At 47.3% G+C, this 18,909-nt stretch overlaps 1 protein-coding gene across 2 annotated transcripts in view; it reads right to left on the reverse strand.

The window, feature by feature from the left end:
- EFNA2 (ephrin A2) overlaps window positions 1–4,159 on the reverse strand; it is a 167,380-nt gene extending 163,221 nt beyond the window's left edge. The window contains exons 1-2 of one of the 2 annotated variants that reach the window (XM_035120743.3): window positions 3,810–4,159; window positions 2,022–3,328 (exon numbers count right to left, since the gene is read on the reverse strand). In XM_035120743.3, the coding sequence (XP_034976634.1) occupies window positions 2,022–2,143 (122 nt within the window). In that variant the 5' untranslated portion in view covers window positions 2,144–3,328; window positions 3,810–4,159. The remainder of the gene's footprint in view (window positions 1–2,021; window positions 3,329–3,809) is intronic. The other variant, XM_060275324.2, reaches the window with a different exon arrangement.
- Window positions 4,160–18,909: the final 14,750 nt, after the last annotated feature.

An 18,909-nucleotide genomic window follows, 5' to 3' on the forward strand; every position in this document is an offset into this window, starting at 1 on the left:
TGCAGCACACCAAGATTGACCCAGAAACCAAATCCAAAAGGCGGCCGGGACGTACCTGAAGTTCACGACCAAGGCTGTAGGTCGTGGACTCCCTTGCCCAATAAATCTTTAGAAAGCAGCCAAAGGATGGATGGAGGGGGGAAGCTAACCTACTTCGCCACCATATAAGAGAAAACCTTATGAAGCCAAGATCAGCTTCGCTAACCTTTCAGCGCTCCATAGAGAGAGTCGCCCAGCTTTCGAAGCAACTTAAAAGTATCCCCATGAAGTCTGTGGCCGCAAGCCAGTTTGGAAATGGGTGTTGCTTACTTTATTTTTATTTTATTTTATTTATAAAAAAACCCTTTTATTTCCCTTCCAAGATTCTTCAAGGAGTAGTCCTTGTGCAAGATATAGTTTGTCCAGCAAAACTAGAGGTTGGGGGGGGGGGAACACAAGGAAACAGGTAAAGAACTGTCTCCTCTCCAGTGTGTGTGTGTGTGTGTGTGTGTGTGTGTGTGTGTGTGTAAGAGAGAGAGAGAGAGAGAGAGAGAGAGAGAGAGAGAGAGAGAGAGAGAGAGAGAGAGAGAGAACTGGTGTTTTAATTTGACAAGATGCAACCCTGTAAGTGACGCGTAATTGATTTTACAGTCTGCAGTTCTGCTGAAAACTGTTATCATTTTGTTCCTCTTCGCTGCCCAGAATTACAACTTCCTAGAATTGACTTCTGGAAGAATGATTCCCCCCCCCCTTCAAAAAACACACACACACACACACACACACACACACACCCCGCCACCACTCTTTGGTGGTTCAGATTCCAAACGTAAAACAGCTGTTAAGAAAAAATATATTTCTCTAACCCCACCACAGCCGCCTCAATTGTTTTTTATATCTGGCTTGGAAGGGGGGGAGGCAACACAGATCACAGCGAAACTTCTCAAATTTAAGCCTTGAAAAAAACGGGAAAACAGATAGATGGAAATATTCAAACAGCCCTGCTATGTAGGTACATGCACTCCGAACCTCAGCCTCAAGACAAACAAGGCAAAGTAAGCCCAGCCATGTACCCAAAAGTTTGACAAATAAGTGGCATATCGGTTATCCTAAAGAGGCCAACAATATCATCATTCATAGAGAGACAGATCAGCAATAAGCCCCATTGAGTTCAATAGGGCATTCTCACAGGAAACTGGGAGGGGGGGGACCACTTTCCACTTAGCAAAGAATTAATTGCAGAGGGTTGTATCCAACTAAGTTCTGCTCCTTTGAAATTACTGAACTGCAGTTAGTTGCATCCATTAAGTTCAATGGGTATGTTCTGAGCAGGACCTCACAATGGGTGCAAACCCAGAACTTGTGTCTACTCTGAACATGAGTTTGTCTCAACAACCTAGATGCAATTCAGTACACAGGAGCGCGGTGGGAGTTTAAAAAGAAGGGCATCTCACACAGAGATATAGCAACCCTCTTTCTGCTGGGAAGTTTTGCTTTCGAGACCTTCGTCTGATTTCTATGGAATTATGTACCACACAGAGAGAGAGAGAGACACACTTGTGAGTCAAACTTCCTCCAGACCGTTTGTGAAAACCCTGATTTTCCTGGCTATGACTTTGAACAACAGACAGACAGGATAATAATAATAATAAATCCACACTTTTAAAAACCTTTCCTCCTTCCTACAGTGACATCATTGGCAAGACTGGGCTTCCTTTTACATAATCATAATTTTGGGGCAAAGAAAGGCTCATTTGAGAAGATAAAAGATTCCCCGATTATCAGCCTGTGAAATTTATCCCCCCCTTCTAAACAGAAGTTTCCCCATTCCTCCCAAATCTTCCAACCCAAAAATATATGGACAAAAAATAATAATAATGCACGGACTATAACAGCGCCTTGTGTACATCATCCCTTTTGGGCTACAGCCGCCGCTACCCCAAAACATGCACACCCAAAAGCGAACAGGGCAACACTCCCTGAGGTCTAAAACATGCAATAAGACCGGGGGGGGGGTCCCTCCTCCTGGCTCCCCTCCATCCTACCTGGGATTGCTTTTGTTCCAGTACACCGCATAGCGATCTGAGATAATTTTGCTGCTGTCGTCCGTCCACACGCAAACCCCAACCAGGGTCACCAGCAACGCAGCTACCTCCAAACTCGGCATCGTACCCCACTTCTCCTCCACTTTCTTCCTCCTCTTCTCCCTTTCTTTCTTTTGTTCCCCGAAAAGCTGTGGGCTTTTTTCTCTGTGTGTTTGTGTGTTTAGGAAAAAAGCAACCAGGTCATTGCACTTTGCACGCGCGCTTTCTGACGGATAGCTCTTTCGGTGTGCGAGTGAGTGCCTTTTTCGGGGATGTTAGGTCTCCCCTGGACAGTCCAGACTTTTTCCTGTGTCTTTCCTCCTCCTCCTTTCACTTCTCTTTATCTCTCTCTCTCTCTGCAAACTATCACACGCACATCCCTAATTCATTCCATGGTGGAGAATCCCAATAGCTCTGGCTGGCAGAATGGTCCTTCCTTTCTCGTGAAAGGTGGCGGGTGTAGTCAAGCGTCCTGGTAGCCAAAATATACTGCAAATCAGCGCTTTGCAAGTGCGCATTGGTAGGGGTGGTGTTGGGGGCGATCAGAATTTGCTTTTGCAACAGAAGGCTTATTAATAGATAACAAGAGATATGTGTTATCTAGGAACAGATAGGGTGTGGCGTGGGTCTTCCAGACCCCACACTCCCTAAAAAGACATCGCTGCAACTTTCGGGTCCCAGGGTCTCGGTTACTTCCAGCTCTCTCAAACTCTTCATAAAGGGAGCAGGGAGGCGAGAGGTTCCATCTCTAAGAAACTGGATAACTTGGGCTCAAAAATACTGGAGGAAGCAGACGGCGGCTGAGAGGTTACAGCAGGGAACCTCGGCATGTCGTACAACTGATCCAGAATCTCCCCACTCTTCGGGGGGGGGGAATTGCTGTGGAGTCAGCAAGCAAACTTTGAGATGCTCGCTCGTCTATGGAGAGCTGCCCATCCTAGCATATCATTTGAAAAAATAAATAAAAAGGCAACCAACCGACAACTTTGCATTCAAAACAAATTCCTGGTTTCCAAAAAGAAGTTTAAAATAATAATAATACATGAAATGAAATAAAAACCTTGTCGGGGGCTTTCCTCCTGCAAATTGCCTGAAAAGATGAGATGAATTTCTTGCAGAAAGTGGGGGGGGGAGGAATCGCCCCCAAAGAACGAGGACTTAAAACTTGCTCCCGGGTTTGGGTTGTTGTTTTTTCAAAGCAGAGAAAAGATGCCTTGTGATTCTTCTGCTTCTGTTTGTAATAGATGAGACCCCCGTGTTGTCTTTTCCTGAAGAAATGGAAGAAGGAAGGAAGGAAGGAAGGAAGATGTAAATAACACAAAGTTTTGCGGTGAGGTGGAGAGGGAGTGGCTCGTCCCCTTGCAAAAAGCATGAAGTGAAATCTTGCACTCTCTCTCATGAGAAAGAATGAAAAGAAAAGGGGGGAATCTTACTTTCCTTCCCCTTTTCACTCAACCACACACCCCCTTTTTATTGTGCCATCTAAGCTTTCCTTGCAACTGGTAAGAAGGGGAAAAAAGGGGGGGAAGGCATTAAAATTGCAAGTTGGGGGAGGCCTTCAAACAACACCTCCCCCCTCTTCTCCCTCATCCCCCCTCCAAAAATGCAAAAAAAACACTATACCAAATGCCTCCCCCTCCCAACACACACACACACACACACAAAATTTGCAAGATTTCATTTTCTTTCAACATTTCAATGCATGCATTTAATCATTTTATTTCCTGAATAAAACATGCTTGCCCCCACCTTGAGGTGTTATTATTTTCCTGGTGGCACCAAAAACAAACAAAAAATCCCTCTGTGTATATATATATTTTAAAAAGGTTCTTTTCCCCACCTCTGTGGATTCTTTTAAGCCTTACCGCTGCACGCTCTCTCACTCACTCTCTCTCTCCCTTTCTGCTTTATTTTAATCCCCCTTTTTTGCCTTCAATGCCTTTTTTTTTCCTTTTGCAAAAAGAAAGAAAAGAGAGACCTGCCTTCCTTTCTGCCCCCCCCCCCTACTCTTGATACAGAAACATTGTTACCACTTGGCCGGTCAGCCTAAAGTAACCGCCTCCCTCCCTCCTTCTCTCCCTCTCTCTCTCCCCCTTTCCCCAGCAATGTCTCTCCCCCCCCCAAACACTCAACAGGGGCGGGGCCCCCAAGTCTCAAGGTTGGTTGGCCGGTGATGCTCAGCCACACCCCCACCAATGCCATGTGGGTTTCCTTTTTCCTGGAGATCTTTTTTTTTAAAGTCAATTTCAGCTCTCTTGAGGAGAGAGAGAGAGAGAGGAAGGAGAATGAGGAGGGGGGGGGAAACGGCCCAGAAGGAAGGAGCGTGGAAATAGGGGGGGGGGGGCATTTTTTTAAAAAAAAAAATCTTTGCAAGAAGTCAATGCAGCAGCTGGAAAGAGATTTTTCCCTTTCAGGTGCAACCCAGGAATCCAAAGCTTTCTTTAAAGTGGTGATCTCTCCAAAAATAAGACTGGCTGCTAATGGGTGGTGGAGAAAAAGGGGGTTGCTTGTTTTATATGGGGGGGTGTCTTCATTCCTTTGTCTTCAACTTGCTTGCAGATAATGATGATTGACTTCCAGCCAGCCAGCTTTCCCTACTCAGAGTAGACACAGTGGAAACCAATGGACCTGTTCAAGTTGAGGCCTTCAGTGGCTGCGAGCCCACTGTTGCTGTTGCTGTCGACGCTTGTTTACTTATTTATTTATTTATTATTGCCACTGGTTAATTAACCGCCTTCCGGGGCGGTTCGCAAAGCAAGATAATTTTTAAAAATCGGCTAAGAACAACAAAGCCCGCAAATAAATTTTAAAAAACGAGGCCAAAACGGTAACGAGAGGACACGAACAGTAAAGGCCAGTTTGCAATTTGCGGATTTGCAATTTATAAAATGGGAGATCAACTGGGACTTGTTTTTCCAGTGAACGTGCAACAGATTTGCACAGCAGACTCAACACTTACTTTTGCAGTGCAAATCCATTGCACGTCTACTCAGAAGTAAGCCCAGCTGCACTTATTCCTTGGGAAGTGGCTTTTCTCAAAAACTACTTTCTGTTTTATATTTTTAACCCCTCTTTGATTAAAATTACCACAAAGCTTTGTGCACACAAAAAAGACAACAGCTTTAGCTGGGCAGGGGCTGGTGAGATATTCTCACCGTCTCCTGGGAATGTTAAGTAAAGATGCAGCCCTCTATTCCTCTCCTAAGGGTGTTCTAAAATCCCTCGGAGCGTGGCTCTTCCTCACAACAGCCCTGTGAGGCAGCTCACATCATTGTCCCCATAATGCAGATGGGAAGGCTGAGGACGGTAAAGAGACTAGGTTGGCCGAAACTGGAAGGAGTGGATTCTTATGGGTTTTCCAGTGAAATTAGACTCAAAAGTAGACCCACTGGGATGAATGGATCTTGGTTAATCATGTTCTTTAACTCCAGTGAGTAGACCTAACACTGGACTAACCCGTAGCCTTTCAGCTCCTAGCTGCCTGCCACCCCCACCCCCCAAGAAACCCTGCCCACCCACATCCTAGTGTGTTAAATTAAAGAATTAAAACAAATTTCCTTTAAAAAAACTTTATTATTTAAAAACAAAGGAAACAGACTGAAACACAACAATCAATCAATTAAATTAAAACAAATTTCCATGCAATGCTTTGCCCAAGGGTATATTTGCACAACCTCCCCTAAAGGTAGGCTGGGTTTAAAAAAACAAAAAACCTTTCCTTCTGCACTTGTGTTTCCCAGCAACTGGTATTTGAAGGTCTAACACTGGAAGGGGGAAATAGACATTGTGGCTAGTAGCCTCCACAAAGTTTTCTTTCTTTAAAAATAATTCTTATTTGGCAATTAGAATACAAAATTATATTTAAAATTTTAATTACATATCCATATAAAGAGATTCCCTGAACCTCTGGACTCCAACCACCCCACCCTACCCCTTCCCTGGAGTCCCGTTTTGATAATTTAAAACTGCATCTTCTCCAAACTCTAACTATTACATCAATCCATATTTTCCATGATAATTGTCACACTACAAGTGGAATCAAAATCTGGCCAATGTTTCTGCCTGCTTGCAGTGGTCTCTTAGATGACGTATGAATTTTCCCCATTCTTTTATAGTAGATTTTTGAACGTATATCTTATACCTTTCCCAATTCTCCATGATTTTTTGTTTCGAATTGCCTCGTTAATTGAACCATTTCAGCGAATTCTTGCATTTTATTCTGCCAGTCTGTTATTGTTGGAACTCCTTCCTTCCAGCCCTTAGCCACCAATATTCGAGCCGCAGCCGTTGTGTTTTGGGATATCCTTACTAACAAGATTCTTTGGGGTCAGCCATGGTGCGCCCCCTTGCCTATATCTGCAATCTCTGTTCACAGCAACCACGGAATCATAGACCCATAGAATCGTCCAGTCCAACCCACTGCAATGCCAGAATCTCAACTGCAGCTTCCCTGACAGAGGGCCATCCAAGCTCTGCTTTGAAACCGCACACAAAACAGAGTTCCAATGCTATTCTGATGTATTATTATTATTGCTATTATTTCCTTAAACTCCTCAAGTAAACGACAAGCCACTGTACAGCATAACACACAAAACAGCAACAAAGCCCCTACCTGTAGGCTTACACAGGAAAGAAGGTGATAAGAGACCGGGGGGGGGGGGGGACACAGTCGGATCAGAGGAGCCTTGCGGAGATGGAGCAATCTTGAGACAACATTCCTTGGAGAGGTGCAACATGAAAATATCTGGAGGCAAGGAGTTCCAAAGATAAGGCTCCACAACAGGAAAAGGCATCAAGCGGTGAGAAGAGTTTCACTGCTTCTATCTGCATTTTATTGGGGAAACGTTTCCAGGCTGAGGGCCACATTCCCTTCTGGACCAGCTGAGCCATGGTGGGCGGAGCCATAGGCAAAAGTGGGTGGGGCAACACATGTAAATTTCACCTTAATGCAGTAGGCTAACACAAACACACAGGGCCGGCCCTACGGCCAGGCTGGGTGGCGCAGGGCGCCATGGCGCCAGCCCGCTAGGGGGCGCATCGCAGCTGCGCTCGCCCGCCGGCTGCTCTTCCGCGCAGCAGCGCCCTCAGCAGTAGCGCTGCGCGCTGAGCCCGCCCGCCAATCGTGCTGGGAAACGGGGCAGGGGGGCGCCGGAGGGATCCGTCGCACCACGGCACCAGGGGTGCTTAAGATGGCCCTGCAAACACACCCTTCTCTGTATCCCACGCAGGCAGGCAAGAAACATAATGGAACGTAAGGAGACATCCAAGCAGGGCTGGGGAGGGGTGTGGCCTGGAGAGAGTTCTGGGGGCCAGAGAGGGAAATATGGAGGGCCGCATTCCAACCCCAGGCTTCTGCCTCCTCTTTTTGGCTATGGAGCAAACACCCTCATGTATAGCTCAGTCGGCAGAGCGTGAGACTCTTAGGTACTGCTGGCATGCTTTCAAACTGCTAGGTTGGCAGGAGCTGGGACAGAGCAACGGGAGCTCACTCCACCGCAGGGATTCGAACCACCAACCTTCCAATCGGCAAACCCAAGAGGCTCAGTGGTTTAAACCGCAGCGCCACCCGCGTCACCTGAATATTAGCCACTTGCAACCAAGTGAAGATGCCCTGGAGCCAGGATGGTGCCCAATCAGAATGAATTTCAGGAACCAAAATGAATTTACTGAGAATCTGAACCTGGGTCTCCCCACCTCAATCTAGACTAGGGCACTAACTAGTAAAAAGGGAAAGAACCCCTGGATGGTTAAGTACAGTCAAAGGCAACTCTGGGGTTGCGGCGCTCATCTCGCTTTCAGGCCAAGGGAGCCAGCGTTTGTCCACAGACAGCTTTCCGGGTCATGTGGCCAGCAGGACTAAACCGCTTCTGGTGCAACAGGACACCGTGACAAAACCAGAGCGCACGGAAACACCATTTACCTTCCTGCCACGGCAGTACAGTACCTATTTATGTACTTGCACTGGCATGCTTTCGAACTGCTAGGTTGGCAGGAGCTGGAACGGGAGCTCACTACGGTTGTGGGAATTCAAACTGCCGACCTTCTGATCGGCAAGCCCAAGAGGCTCTGTGGTTTAGACCACAGTGCCACACGCTCACATGGCCCACATGGTGAATGGTGGGCAGGCAGCCCGTGAGCGCAGGAGGCAGCAAGAAGCACGCTCCTCAGAGCTGTCTCCTGGTTGTCTGGATGCTGCCGCCTGAGCCAACAGCCTCACCACACCCTATGAGTGAGCTGGAGCTGGCTGCTCAGACCCTGTTGGTTTGTGCCGCTGAGATGAAAGGCGAGGAATTGAAGAGCCTTTTGTCTCAGTCAAAGGCTTCTTCTGCTGACTCTGCAGGAGATGACGGACTCTTGGGTTTGCAAAAGCCTCTCTTCCTGGTTGCACTACAGGAGATGTAGAACTAGGTAAAGGTAAAGGACCCCTGGACGGTTAAGTCCAGTCAAAGGTGACTATGGGGTTGCGGCGCTCATCTCGCTTTTAGGCCGAGGGAGCCGGCGTTTGTCCACAGATAGCTTTCCGGGTCATGTCGCCGGCAGGACTAAACCGCTTCTGGTGCAACGGGACACCATGACAGAAACCAGAGTGCACGGAAACGCCATTTACCTTCCTGTAAGAGCGGTACCTATTTATCTACTTGCACTGGCATGCTTTCAAACTGCTAGGTTAGCAGGAGCTGGGACCGAACAACGGGAGCTCCCCCCGTCGCAGGGATTCAAACTGCCGACCTTCCGATCGGCAAGCCCAAGAGGCTCAGAGGTTTAGACCACAGCGCCACCCATGTCTAGAGAGCCCTTTGGCTATGCAAAAAATTATCTTCCTGCTCACGCTACCAGGGCTGGAGGGTTCAAGAGCCCTTTTTGGCTCTGCCAAGGCCTCCTTTCCTGTCCACACCACCAGAAATGGGTATTTAAAAAGCCCCTTTGCCTCTGCCAATGCCTCCCTGGCATGCCTCAGCCCGACCACTTCCTAAATCCAGTCCCCGTCAAAAACCGCCTCTGCCATGTAATGTCATAAAAGGGCCCATAAAATGCCTAGGAGAAGATGAAGATGACAGAGAGAGGGAGAGAAATGAGAAATGGTGTGGGGGTTGAGAGATTACAAATATAGATACGCAGATGACAGAGATGGAAAGTGCTTATAGGATCGGAGCAGGGAAGAGGGAAATTTATGCAGATCCAAAGATTCTTGGGACCCCCCCCCCACAAAAACCCGGTTTCCTGTACACATTGGGCTGTTTCTGCATGTTAGAGAGATGGGAGGGAGAGGCTTGGGGGGAGGGAGAGAGAGAGACAGAGATGGAAAATATATGGCACTAATTACGTCGTAATAATATGCATTTATACAGCTTCTTTCTTATCCTTCGTATGCGAGTTATTCAATAATTAATCGGCCCTTTTGCATGCTCAGGCACCACCTTCTTACCACCAACCTCCAAGGCGGTGGCATATTCCCTTGCCGAGGGCAGAACGTCAAGAATCATCAAATATTTGAGTGGCCTCCAATGAGCAATGTCCCTTTGGTGAGGCTCAAGCTGCGCCCCCCCCCCTTGCCCTTCCAAGCCCCAGGTCCCTGGGGGTTCAGCATCCCAGCTGGAAGGTGCCCAGGCCAGTTTCCTTTACCTGAGTGACAGAATCGCAGAATCATGGACTTGGAAAGGACCCCCAAGGGTCATCTAACCCAACCCCACGTAATGCTGGAATCACTGCTACGGAATCCCTAATAAGTTGGCCATCCAACCTCTGCTTAAAAGCCTGCAAGGAAGGAGAGACCTTTTGAGGTTGTCAGTTCCACTGTTGAATGGCTCTCAGCGACAAAAAGTTCTTCCCAATTTTCAGTCGGGATCTCCTTTCTTGTTTGGAATCCATTGGTTTGAGTCCCCTCTGGAGCAGGAGAAAACAGGCTTGCTCCTTCTTTCATCATCATCATCATCATCATCATCATCAATCATTCTGTTGGCAGCTCCCAACAGAATATTAAAAACACAATAAATTATCAAACATTAAAAACTTCCCTAAACAGGGCTGCCTTCAGATGTCTTCTAAAAGTCACATAGTTGTTTATCTCCTTGACATCTGGTGGGTGGGCGTTCCACAGGGTGGGCATCACCACCGAGAAGGCCCTCTGCCTGGTTCCCTGTAACCTCACTTCTCGCAGGGAGGGGACTGCCAGAAGGTCCTCAGAGCTGGACCTCTGTGTCCAGGCTGGAGGATGGGGGTGGAAACGCTTTTTCAGGTATACTGGACAGAGGCCATTCAGGGCTTTCAAGGTCAGCACCAGCCCTTTGAATTGTGCTCGGAAAAGTACTGGGAGCCAATGTAGGTCTTTTAGGACCGGTGTTATATGGTCTCGGCAGCTGCTCCCAGTCACCAGTTTAGCTGCCGCATTCCGAATTAGTTGTAGTTTCCGGGTCACCTTCAAAGGCAGCCCCACGTAGAGCGCATGACAGTAGTCCAAGTGGGAGGTAACCAGACAGTCTGTGGGCAGGGAGGGTCTCATCCTGCGTACCAGATGGAGCTGGGAGACAGCCGGCCTGGACACAGAATTGACCTGCGCCTCCATGGACAGTTGTGAGTCCAAAATGACTTCCAGGCTGCCCACCTGGTCCTTCAGGGGTAGAGTGACCCCATTCAGGACCAGGGAGTCCCCCACACCCACCCCATGTGATAGCCCTTGAGATATTTGAAGATGTCTCCTCCTAGCCTCCTCTTCCCCAGGCTAAACATGCCCAAGTGTCTCCACCGTTCCTCATCAGGCTTGGCTTCCAGATCCTTCATCATCCTGGTCGCTCTCCTCTGCACGCCTTCCAATATCTCCCTTAAACTGGGGTGCCCAGAACTGGACAAAAGACTCCGGGTAGGGTCTGACCAAGGGACTATCACATCCCTTGATCTGGACACTAGATGAAACTCCAGGGCTAACCTGATGTTGCTGGACTCCAGTGCCCATCAACCATGACTAAGGGCCATCCTGGTTTCTGGACTTGATGGGTCCTGGAGTCTGAAAACATTGGGAAGGAGGCGCTCATTTTATCAATTTCCACGAGTGCTGCAAAGCAGCAGAATGCAAGAATCTTTTTCAATAACGACGGTATTTCTGGCCAACCCTATGCCCCACCTTCCTATAAAGAAGGAGGTGGTGCGGTGGTAAGAGAGTTGGTCTAGGTCTAGGACCTGGGAGACCTGGGTTCGAATCCCCACTGTCAGTCAGAGGCGGGTCTCACATCTGGGCCAGTCAAAGTCCACTTGGGACTAAGAGATCGCGATGGGCCTGTCCTCAATTCTCCATCAATTTGGAAAGCCTGCTGGCATTTTAGAGCATTCTCCTAAACTTCCAAATCACCATATGCATGTAAAAATATGGTACCTTGATTCTCAAACTTAATCCATTCCGGAAGTCTGTTCCTAGACCAAAGCGTTCCAAGACCAAGGCACACTTTCCGATAGAAAGTAATGCAAAATGGATTGATCCGTTCCAGACTTTTAAAAACAACCCTAAAACAGCAATTTTAACATGGATTTTACTATCTAATGAGACCATTGATTGATAAAATGAAAGCAATAATCGATGTACTGTACTATAAAATAAGTAAGACAGTATTGTAGATGATAAAAATGAAAATTATTATTATTTCTTTGTAGGGGGGCTTTTATTCATTTCCGCATAATCAATCAATCAGTAGCTGAACTGGGTTCCGCCCAGTCACAAAACCAATTTAACCGAAAAAGCCTCAAAAACAAAAACTCAAAATAAATAGCAAAAACAAAAGCACCAAACTTAATCCGTTCTGGAAGTCCATTTGACTTCCGAAATTTTTGAAAACCAAGGCAGGTGCCTTCTGATTGGTGCAGGTGCCCCGGAAACAATAGCCGGCAGCCGCATCGGACTTTCGGCTTCCAAAAATAGTTCAAAAACCAGAACACTTACTTCCGGGGGTTCGGAGCTTGAGAACCAAAGCATATGGGAACCAAGGTGTTTGAGAACCAAGGTGCCACTGAATTTTATTAAGGAGATCTGGTGGTGAACAGAGTTCCCCCCCCCTCCTCCTTTAATCCCCACCACAACTCTGCGAGGTAGGCTAGGCTGAGAGGCAGTGACTGGCCCAAGGTGAAATCATAAATAGTGATAAATAGAAATGATAAATAGCATGATAAATGACTGGCCCAGTGGGCTTCATGTCCAAGTCTAGTCTTCCAAGGTCCTAGTCCAACACTCCAACCACTTGCTCACAAAACAGACACTGCCTTTGAGACAACAAGACGAGTCTGTGGGATATTCCTTTTTTAAAATATTCTGCCAGCTTTCCTTTAGGTTTAGGAGATCTATGTAAACAGTCAACTGCTTTCTCTGTGTGTTCCCTTTGCTCTGCCACTTTCTAATTGCTCCTTGTCATCCCCCCACACTTTTATATTATTGGGGGGGGGTGTCAAATGTCTTTGTCATCTGTGTTGTCACCTAACAACAGAGAGCCGTTTTGGGTACATCGCTGCAACATAAACCAGACACGGATCACTGTCAGATATGTAGCATGCTTGCTTTCGCTCTCGTTCCTTATTTAAGGGACCTTGGGTTGTATCTGAGGTTCCACCTTCCTCATGAGTAGACCCCCTAAAACGAATGGACAGGGCTGCCTTAGATCTATGCTGAGTTTGCCAGTGTTTTGTATGCAATGACACTTAATTTGCAAACAGTTTTTTCCAAATGTAATATGTGTGTATGTGCGCACGTGCTATTTTCACAAATATGTGCATTTTCTCTCTCTCTCTCTCTCTCTCTCTCTCTCTCTCTCTCTCTCTCTCTCTCTCTCTCTCTCTCTCTCTCACACACACACACACACACACACACCTTCCCCCGATGTCTGCAGTTTTTAGTTGGAGAATTGCATTTCAAAATTCGGCGAAGTGTGGATTTTAGCCGCATTTCACGCCACAATTTCTTTTGAGGTGGACCCAGTCACCAGTCTAGCAGCCGCCATCCAAGCTATCCAAGTTGGCGCCCATCACTGCCTCCTGCGGCCGGGAGTTCCCTAGTTTAACTGTGCCCATAGTGCTTTATTTTATCTGTCCTGAATCTTCCAACTTTCAGCATCACTGCATGTCCGCAAGTTCTAGTGTTACGGGGGGGGGGGGGACAACTTTTCTCTACCCACTTTCTCCATGCCATGCATCTATATATATAAAAATGTAGGCATTACACGCGCAGAGGTCACAGCCTTTCTCCGTAACTGCTGAACTGTAATGTAACAAATTTGGCCACAACGTTCCATGCCCATCAGTGAGGGATCTGGCATAAAAAAAAAATTTCCAAAAAAAAAGCAAACCTTTCATACCTAAAATAATGATTAAACACTAAAAAAGTGGCGCCCAAATTAGACGTCACCAGCAGAAGCTCTAAAGACTCCAGCAGCATCCAATAGAAAGGCAGATCGCCCACTGCTGCCTTGAAAGCCGCGCCACCAGATGACATCACAAAATTCCACAGCAACCAACTGAAAACAGGCCTTTTGCAGCAACAAGGCCCAACATTGCCAAGTGCAGGTAGGTGCCTGCCTGGGGTGGGGTGGGGGCAGAATAGGGGGCAGGGATAAGTAATGGGTTAGAACAGGGTGGGGAGAGACACAGGGGTGAAACCTGCCCTCTCCACAGTATCTCGCCTCAGGTTTGCAGACTAGGCTGAGTGGATTTAAGGGCCTGCCTGGGTGGGGGGTGGGACGAATAGGCAGCAAAGAATCAACTGAATATGGGCCTTTTACAGGGCCGTGCCTTTGGGTAGAATAAAGGTTATTTCACATAACACACGTGGGTAGGGGAGTCAGGGTTGGGACAGGGCAAAATTTTACAGAACACACACATTGGGAGAATGATTGTGTGCAAAATGAAGGGTCACAGGGATAACCTGGGGAGGGGGGTTGGACGGAGGAGAGGAGGTAAATCACAGGGATAAGCCGGGGGTGGGGGGAAGAGGGGGCATAATAGGTCATGGATCACGACAGAGTTGGGGGATTCACAGGGATTAGGGAGGGGGATGAGGGGGGAATCATAAGGATAAGCCGGGGGGTGAGGGGTGGAGTGGGGGAATCACAGGGATACGTCACGAATCGGCACAGGGTAGGGGAAATCACACAAATAACCCACAGCAACGCGTGGCAGGGCCAGCTAGTAACTATATAAACTTTATCATGTCACTTCATATTCATCTTTTCTCTAGACTGTTGTTGTTTAGTCGTTTAGTCGTGTCCGACTCTTCGTGACCCCATGGACCATAGCACGCCAGGCACTCCTGTCCTGCACCGCCTCCCGTAGTTTGGTCAGACCCATGCTGTTAGCCTCGAGAACACTGTCCAACCATCTCGTCCTCTGTCGGCCCCTTCTCCTTGTGCCCTCAATCTTTCCCAACATCAGGGTCTTTTCCAGGGAGTCTTCTCTTCTCATGAGGTGGCCAAAGTATTGGAGCCTCAGCTTCACGATCTGTCCTTCCAGTGAGCACTCAGGGCTGATTTCCTTCAGAATTGATAGGTTTGATCTTCTTGCAGTCCATGGGACTCTCAAGAGTCTCCTCCAGCACCACAATTCAAAAGCATCAATTCTCTAGACTAAGAAGTCCCAAACATTGCAAGCTTTCTTCACAAGGGAATCACTCCCATTTTCTTGATCGTTTTGGCTGTTCTTTTCTGAACCTTTCCCAACTCTGCAATAGACATGGACCAGAACTGTACACAATATTCCAAATGCTGTTGCTCCATAGATTCATATAAGGCATTCTAATCTTTGCAGTGTTTCTCCATAGCTCAGTGGATAGAGCATTAGACTCTTAATCTCAGGGTTGTGGGTTTGAGTCCTGCGTTGGGTGAAAAAATCCTGCATTGCAGGGGGTTGGACTAGATGACCCTCGTGGTCCCTTCCAACTCTACAATTCTGTGATTTTTCCAGTCTTAAATTCAGCTCTCCACATTTCTGCAGTGGTTAGAAAATTCGTCACCCTCTCCGTTCAAATTCCTCCGAATAAACCTATTTTTAAAGGCGATTTTGATGAATGCACACAGTTTGGCAAGCCTATTTCCCCTCATTTGGTGCATTTTTTGTAAACATTAACTTGGCACTGCAAAGTTTGGGGAAGTGAGGATTTTGGAAGGACAGCTGCGTTTCGGTGAGCTGTGATTCTTGCAATGCAGGCAGTTGGAATGAAGGGTGCTGGGAACTATAGCTCTGTGAGGAGCAAACCACAGCTCTCGTGATTCTTTGGGGGAAGCTGTGACTGTTGAAGCATCAAGAAGGAGACTGACAATAAATCTGTTTGGAAATGTGCCGAATGACCACAGTTGATCACAGGAGGTCCAAACCTTTGGGTGGAAAGGAAAGTCACAGGAAAGGCAACTACAATGTGTGGGACAAGGTGTGCTTTGATACAACATCTCTAATCTCCCTGTAATCTCCCTGTAAACAATGAATGAATAGTAAACAGCCAACATCGTCTAATATACCTAACAACTTCCATCTGATGCCACATTTGTAAGAAATTAGTCTTTTAGCGCAGCTGCACTTTGGAACTCCCTGCCTATTGATATCAAACAGGCAACAGATATCAGCCGAGACCACATAACACCGTTTTGAAAGACCTACATTGGCTCCCAGTACATTTCTGGGCACAATTCAAAGTGTTGCTGCTGACCTTTAAAGCCCTAAATGGTCTTGGCACAGAAGGAGCATCTCCACCTCCATCGTCCAGCTGAAGTCCAGCTCCAAGGGCCTTCTGGCAGTTCCCTCGCTGTGAGAAGCCAAGTGACAGGGAACCAGGCAGAGGGCCTTCTCGGTGGTGGCACCCGTCCTGTGGAACGCCCTCCCATCAGATGTCAAGGAAATAAACAACTACAGTGGGACCTTGCTTCCCGAACAGCTTAGTTGCTGAACAAATTGGCTCCCAAACGCCGCAGAACCAGAAGTGGGTGCTTTGGTTTGAGAACGTTTTTCGGAAGCCAAGCGTCCAACGTAGCTTCCAATGGAGTGCAGCCAATCGGAAGCCGCGCCTCCAGACTTTTAGAATAATAATAATAATAATAATAATAATAATAATAATAATAATAATAATAATTTATACCCCACCCATCTGGCTGGGTTTCGGGATCTCCTTTCTTGTTTGGAATCCATTGGTTTGAGTCCCCTCTGGAGCAGGAGAAAACAAGCTTGCTCCCTCTTTCATCATCATCATACATCATTCTGTTGGCAGCTCCCAACAGAATATGAAAAACACAATAAATTATCAAACATTAAAAACTTCCCTAAACAGGGCTGCCTTCAGATGTCTTCTAAAAGTCAGATTGTTGTTTATCTCCTTGACATCTGGTGGGTGGGCGTTCCACAGGGCGGGCACCACCAGCGAGAAGGCCCTCTGCCTGGTTCCCTGTAACTTCGTTTCTCGCAGTGAGGGAACCACCAGAAGACATCTGAAGGCAGCCCTGTTTAGGGAAATTTTTAATGGTTGATGTTTTATCATGTTTTTAATATTCTGCTGGGAGCTGCCCAGAGTGGATGAGGAAACCCAGCCAGATGGGTGGGGTAAAAATAAAATAATAATAATTATTATTATTATTACTACTACTACCACTACTAAATATATTTCTGTTAGGACAAGCCCACTCAGATGTTTAGAAAATTGACGAGAGTTTTAATATGTTTCTAGTCTATTATAACTTTTAGAATGCCTTAAATGATTGCTGTTAATTTTTCTTCTTGCTAATTTTATTTTTTTGTCCCCTTTTTATGTAAACTTCCTTGCTGCTGCTGTGGTTGTTTTACAATCAAGCAGCGTATAAACTTTAGGAGATCAACAAACAAGTAGGCCGCATCTTCTAATCTCCTTGAAAACAAACGGATGTGAATCGTCAGCAGACAAATATTCTGGAAGCACCCCTGGTTTTAATGCAAGTCTGTTGTTGCTTTCATTGCGCACGCACACACAGAGAGACACAAATTCATTTCCCATTCCCAGAGCCCGGTTGATTGAACCCAGAAGGGTAAAGTTGCGAATTACAGCTCTGAGCAACCAGATCTTGGATAATTGCCCCCCTCCCCCAGGTGGGAATGGAGATTTCAGAACCTGGAATAATTAAGGGGTTTGGGGAAGAGATGGAAGAACCATTTCCAAGGAGAGAGGGAATGGGGAGAGGGGCAGCAATAGGGTCACGGAGAAAAGGATGATTCAAGGATGCCTGCCCCCTCCCTTCCAATTACGAGGAAGGAGAAGCGAAAGAAAGGACTCATTACGGGATAGCTAGATGAAAAGGGTGACACCTTGCCAAGAGGACAGAGCTGGGAAGCCAGCGCCGCGTGTCTGTCGGCGGTCCCAGGAGACCATCGGCACATTGGAATAGAAGGATTTAGGAAGCTGCGTTTTACCAAGTCGGACCGTGGATATTGCCTGCACTGATTTCAGACAGGGAGTCTTCCCTAGCCGTACCTGGATGGAAACCTAAGACCTTCGGCATCCCAAACAGGTGATCTGCTGTAACATAGCTCAGGGTGGTTGTCAGTGGGGCGAAAGATTCCTGCATCGCAGGGGGTTGGACTGGATGACCCTTGGGGGTCCCTTCCAACATCTGATTATGGCAATGTGCTCTCCGTGGGGCTACTTTTGAAGGTGACCGGGAAACTACAACTAATCCAGAATGCAGCAGCCAGACTGGTGACTGGGAGCGGCTGCCAAGACCATATAACACCAGTCCTGAAAGATCTACATTGGCTCCCAGTACTTTTCCGAGCACAATTCAAAGGGCTGGTGCTGACCTTGAAAGCCCTAAATGGCCTCTGTCCAGTATACCTGAAAAAGCGTTTCCACCCCCATCCTCCAGCCTGGACACAGAGGTCCAGCTCTGAGGGCCTTCTGGCAGTTCCCTCCCTGCGAGAAGTGAGGTTACAGGGAACCAGGCACAGGGCATTCTTGGTGGTGGCACCCTCCCTGTGGAACGCCCTCCCATCAGATGTCCAGGAAATAAACAACTATCTGACTTTTAGAAAACATCTGAAGGCAGCCCTGTTTAAGGAAGTTTTGATGTTTTATCGTGTTTTTAATATTCTTTTGGGAGTCTCCCATCTGGCTTATCAGTGCTTTTTTTCTGGGGGTACGCCATACAGCAACAGTGTTTTGTGTTGTGTAGGCTCCTATGATGTAAGTCATGGGCGCCGCCTGCTAGCCTGCTCCCTAAAATATCCCTGGTTTGCTCCTTTCTATATATAGGGTACCTGCATTTTGCATGGACTGGTTGCATGGCAACATGGGCAAATGGCTTGAAATACCTATTAGGTCCATAAATTACCATACAGCATATATTCAACTGAAAAACAGCATCAATTTGTTGTTGACAAAGGACAGCTGGACATAGAAAGGGCCCCATTACCTTCAGTAGCTTAGGGCCTCATCAAACCTCAATCCGTCCCTGAGCTCTTCTGATGTGCGCATGTGCTTGCAAAAGACTTGCTGTTGTTTCCGCGGGGCATCAGCGGCAGGCCCCGCAAAAGTGCGCTGTCTTGCCGGCCCAGATTTACGGCTTCTCTGTTGGCACTACGGAGAGCCAGAGAGGATAGATGCTCCAGGAAATCAATCAAGCCAGCAAGTACATTAGGAAGTTCTCTAAGCACTCACTAGGCAACGCAGCCACCATCCATCGTGGGGAGGGAAGAGGGAGCGAGTGCTGAGGGCGGGAGAATCTCTCTTTCTTATGGACTGGGCGTCCCAGAAGCATTTGTATCTCATCCCTCAGGGGAAACTCTGCCTTTCCGCTGTCAGCAAAAAAAACAACGGGAGAGTTATGGCTTCAGAGCCGCAGTCGGAACAGTGGAACTTAGTTCGGATGAT

This window comes from Zootoca vivipara, chromosome 6, assembly GCF_965207765.1.
Source record: "Zootoca vivipara chromosome 6, rZooViv2.hap1.1, whole genome shotgun sequence".
Lineage (NCBI taxonomy): Eukaryota > Metazoa > Chordata > Lepidosauria > Squamata > Lacertidae > Zootoca > Zootoca vivipara.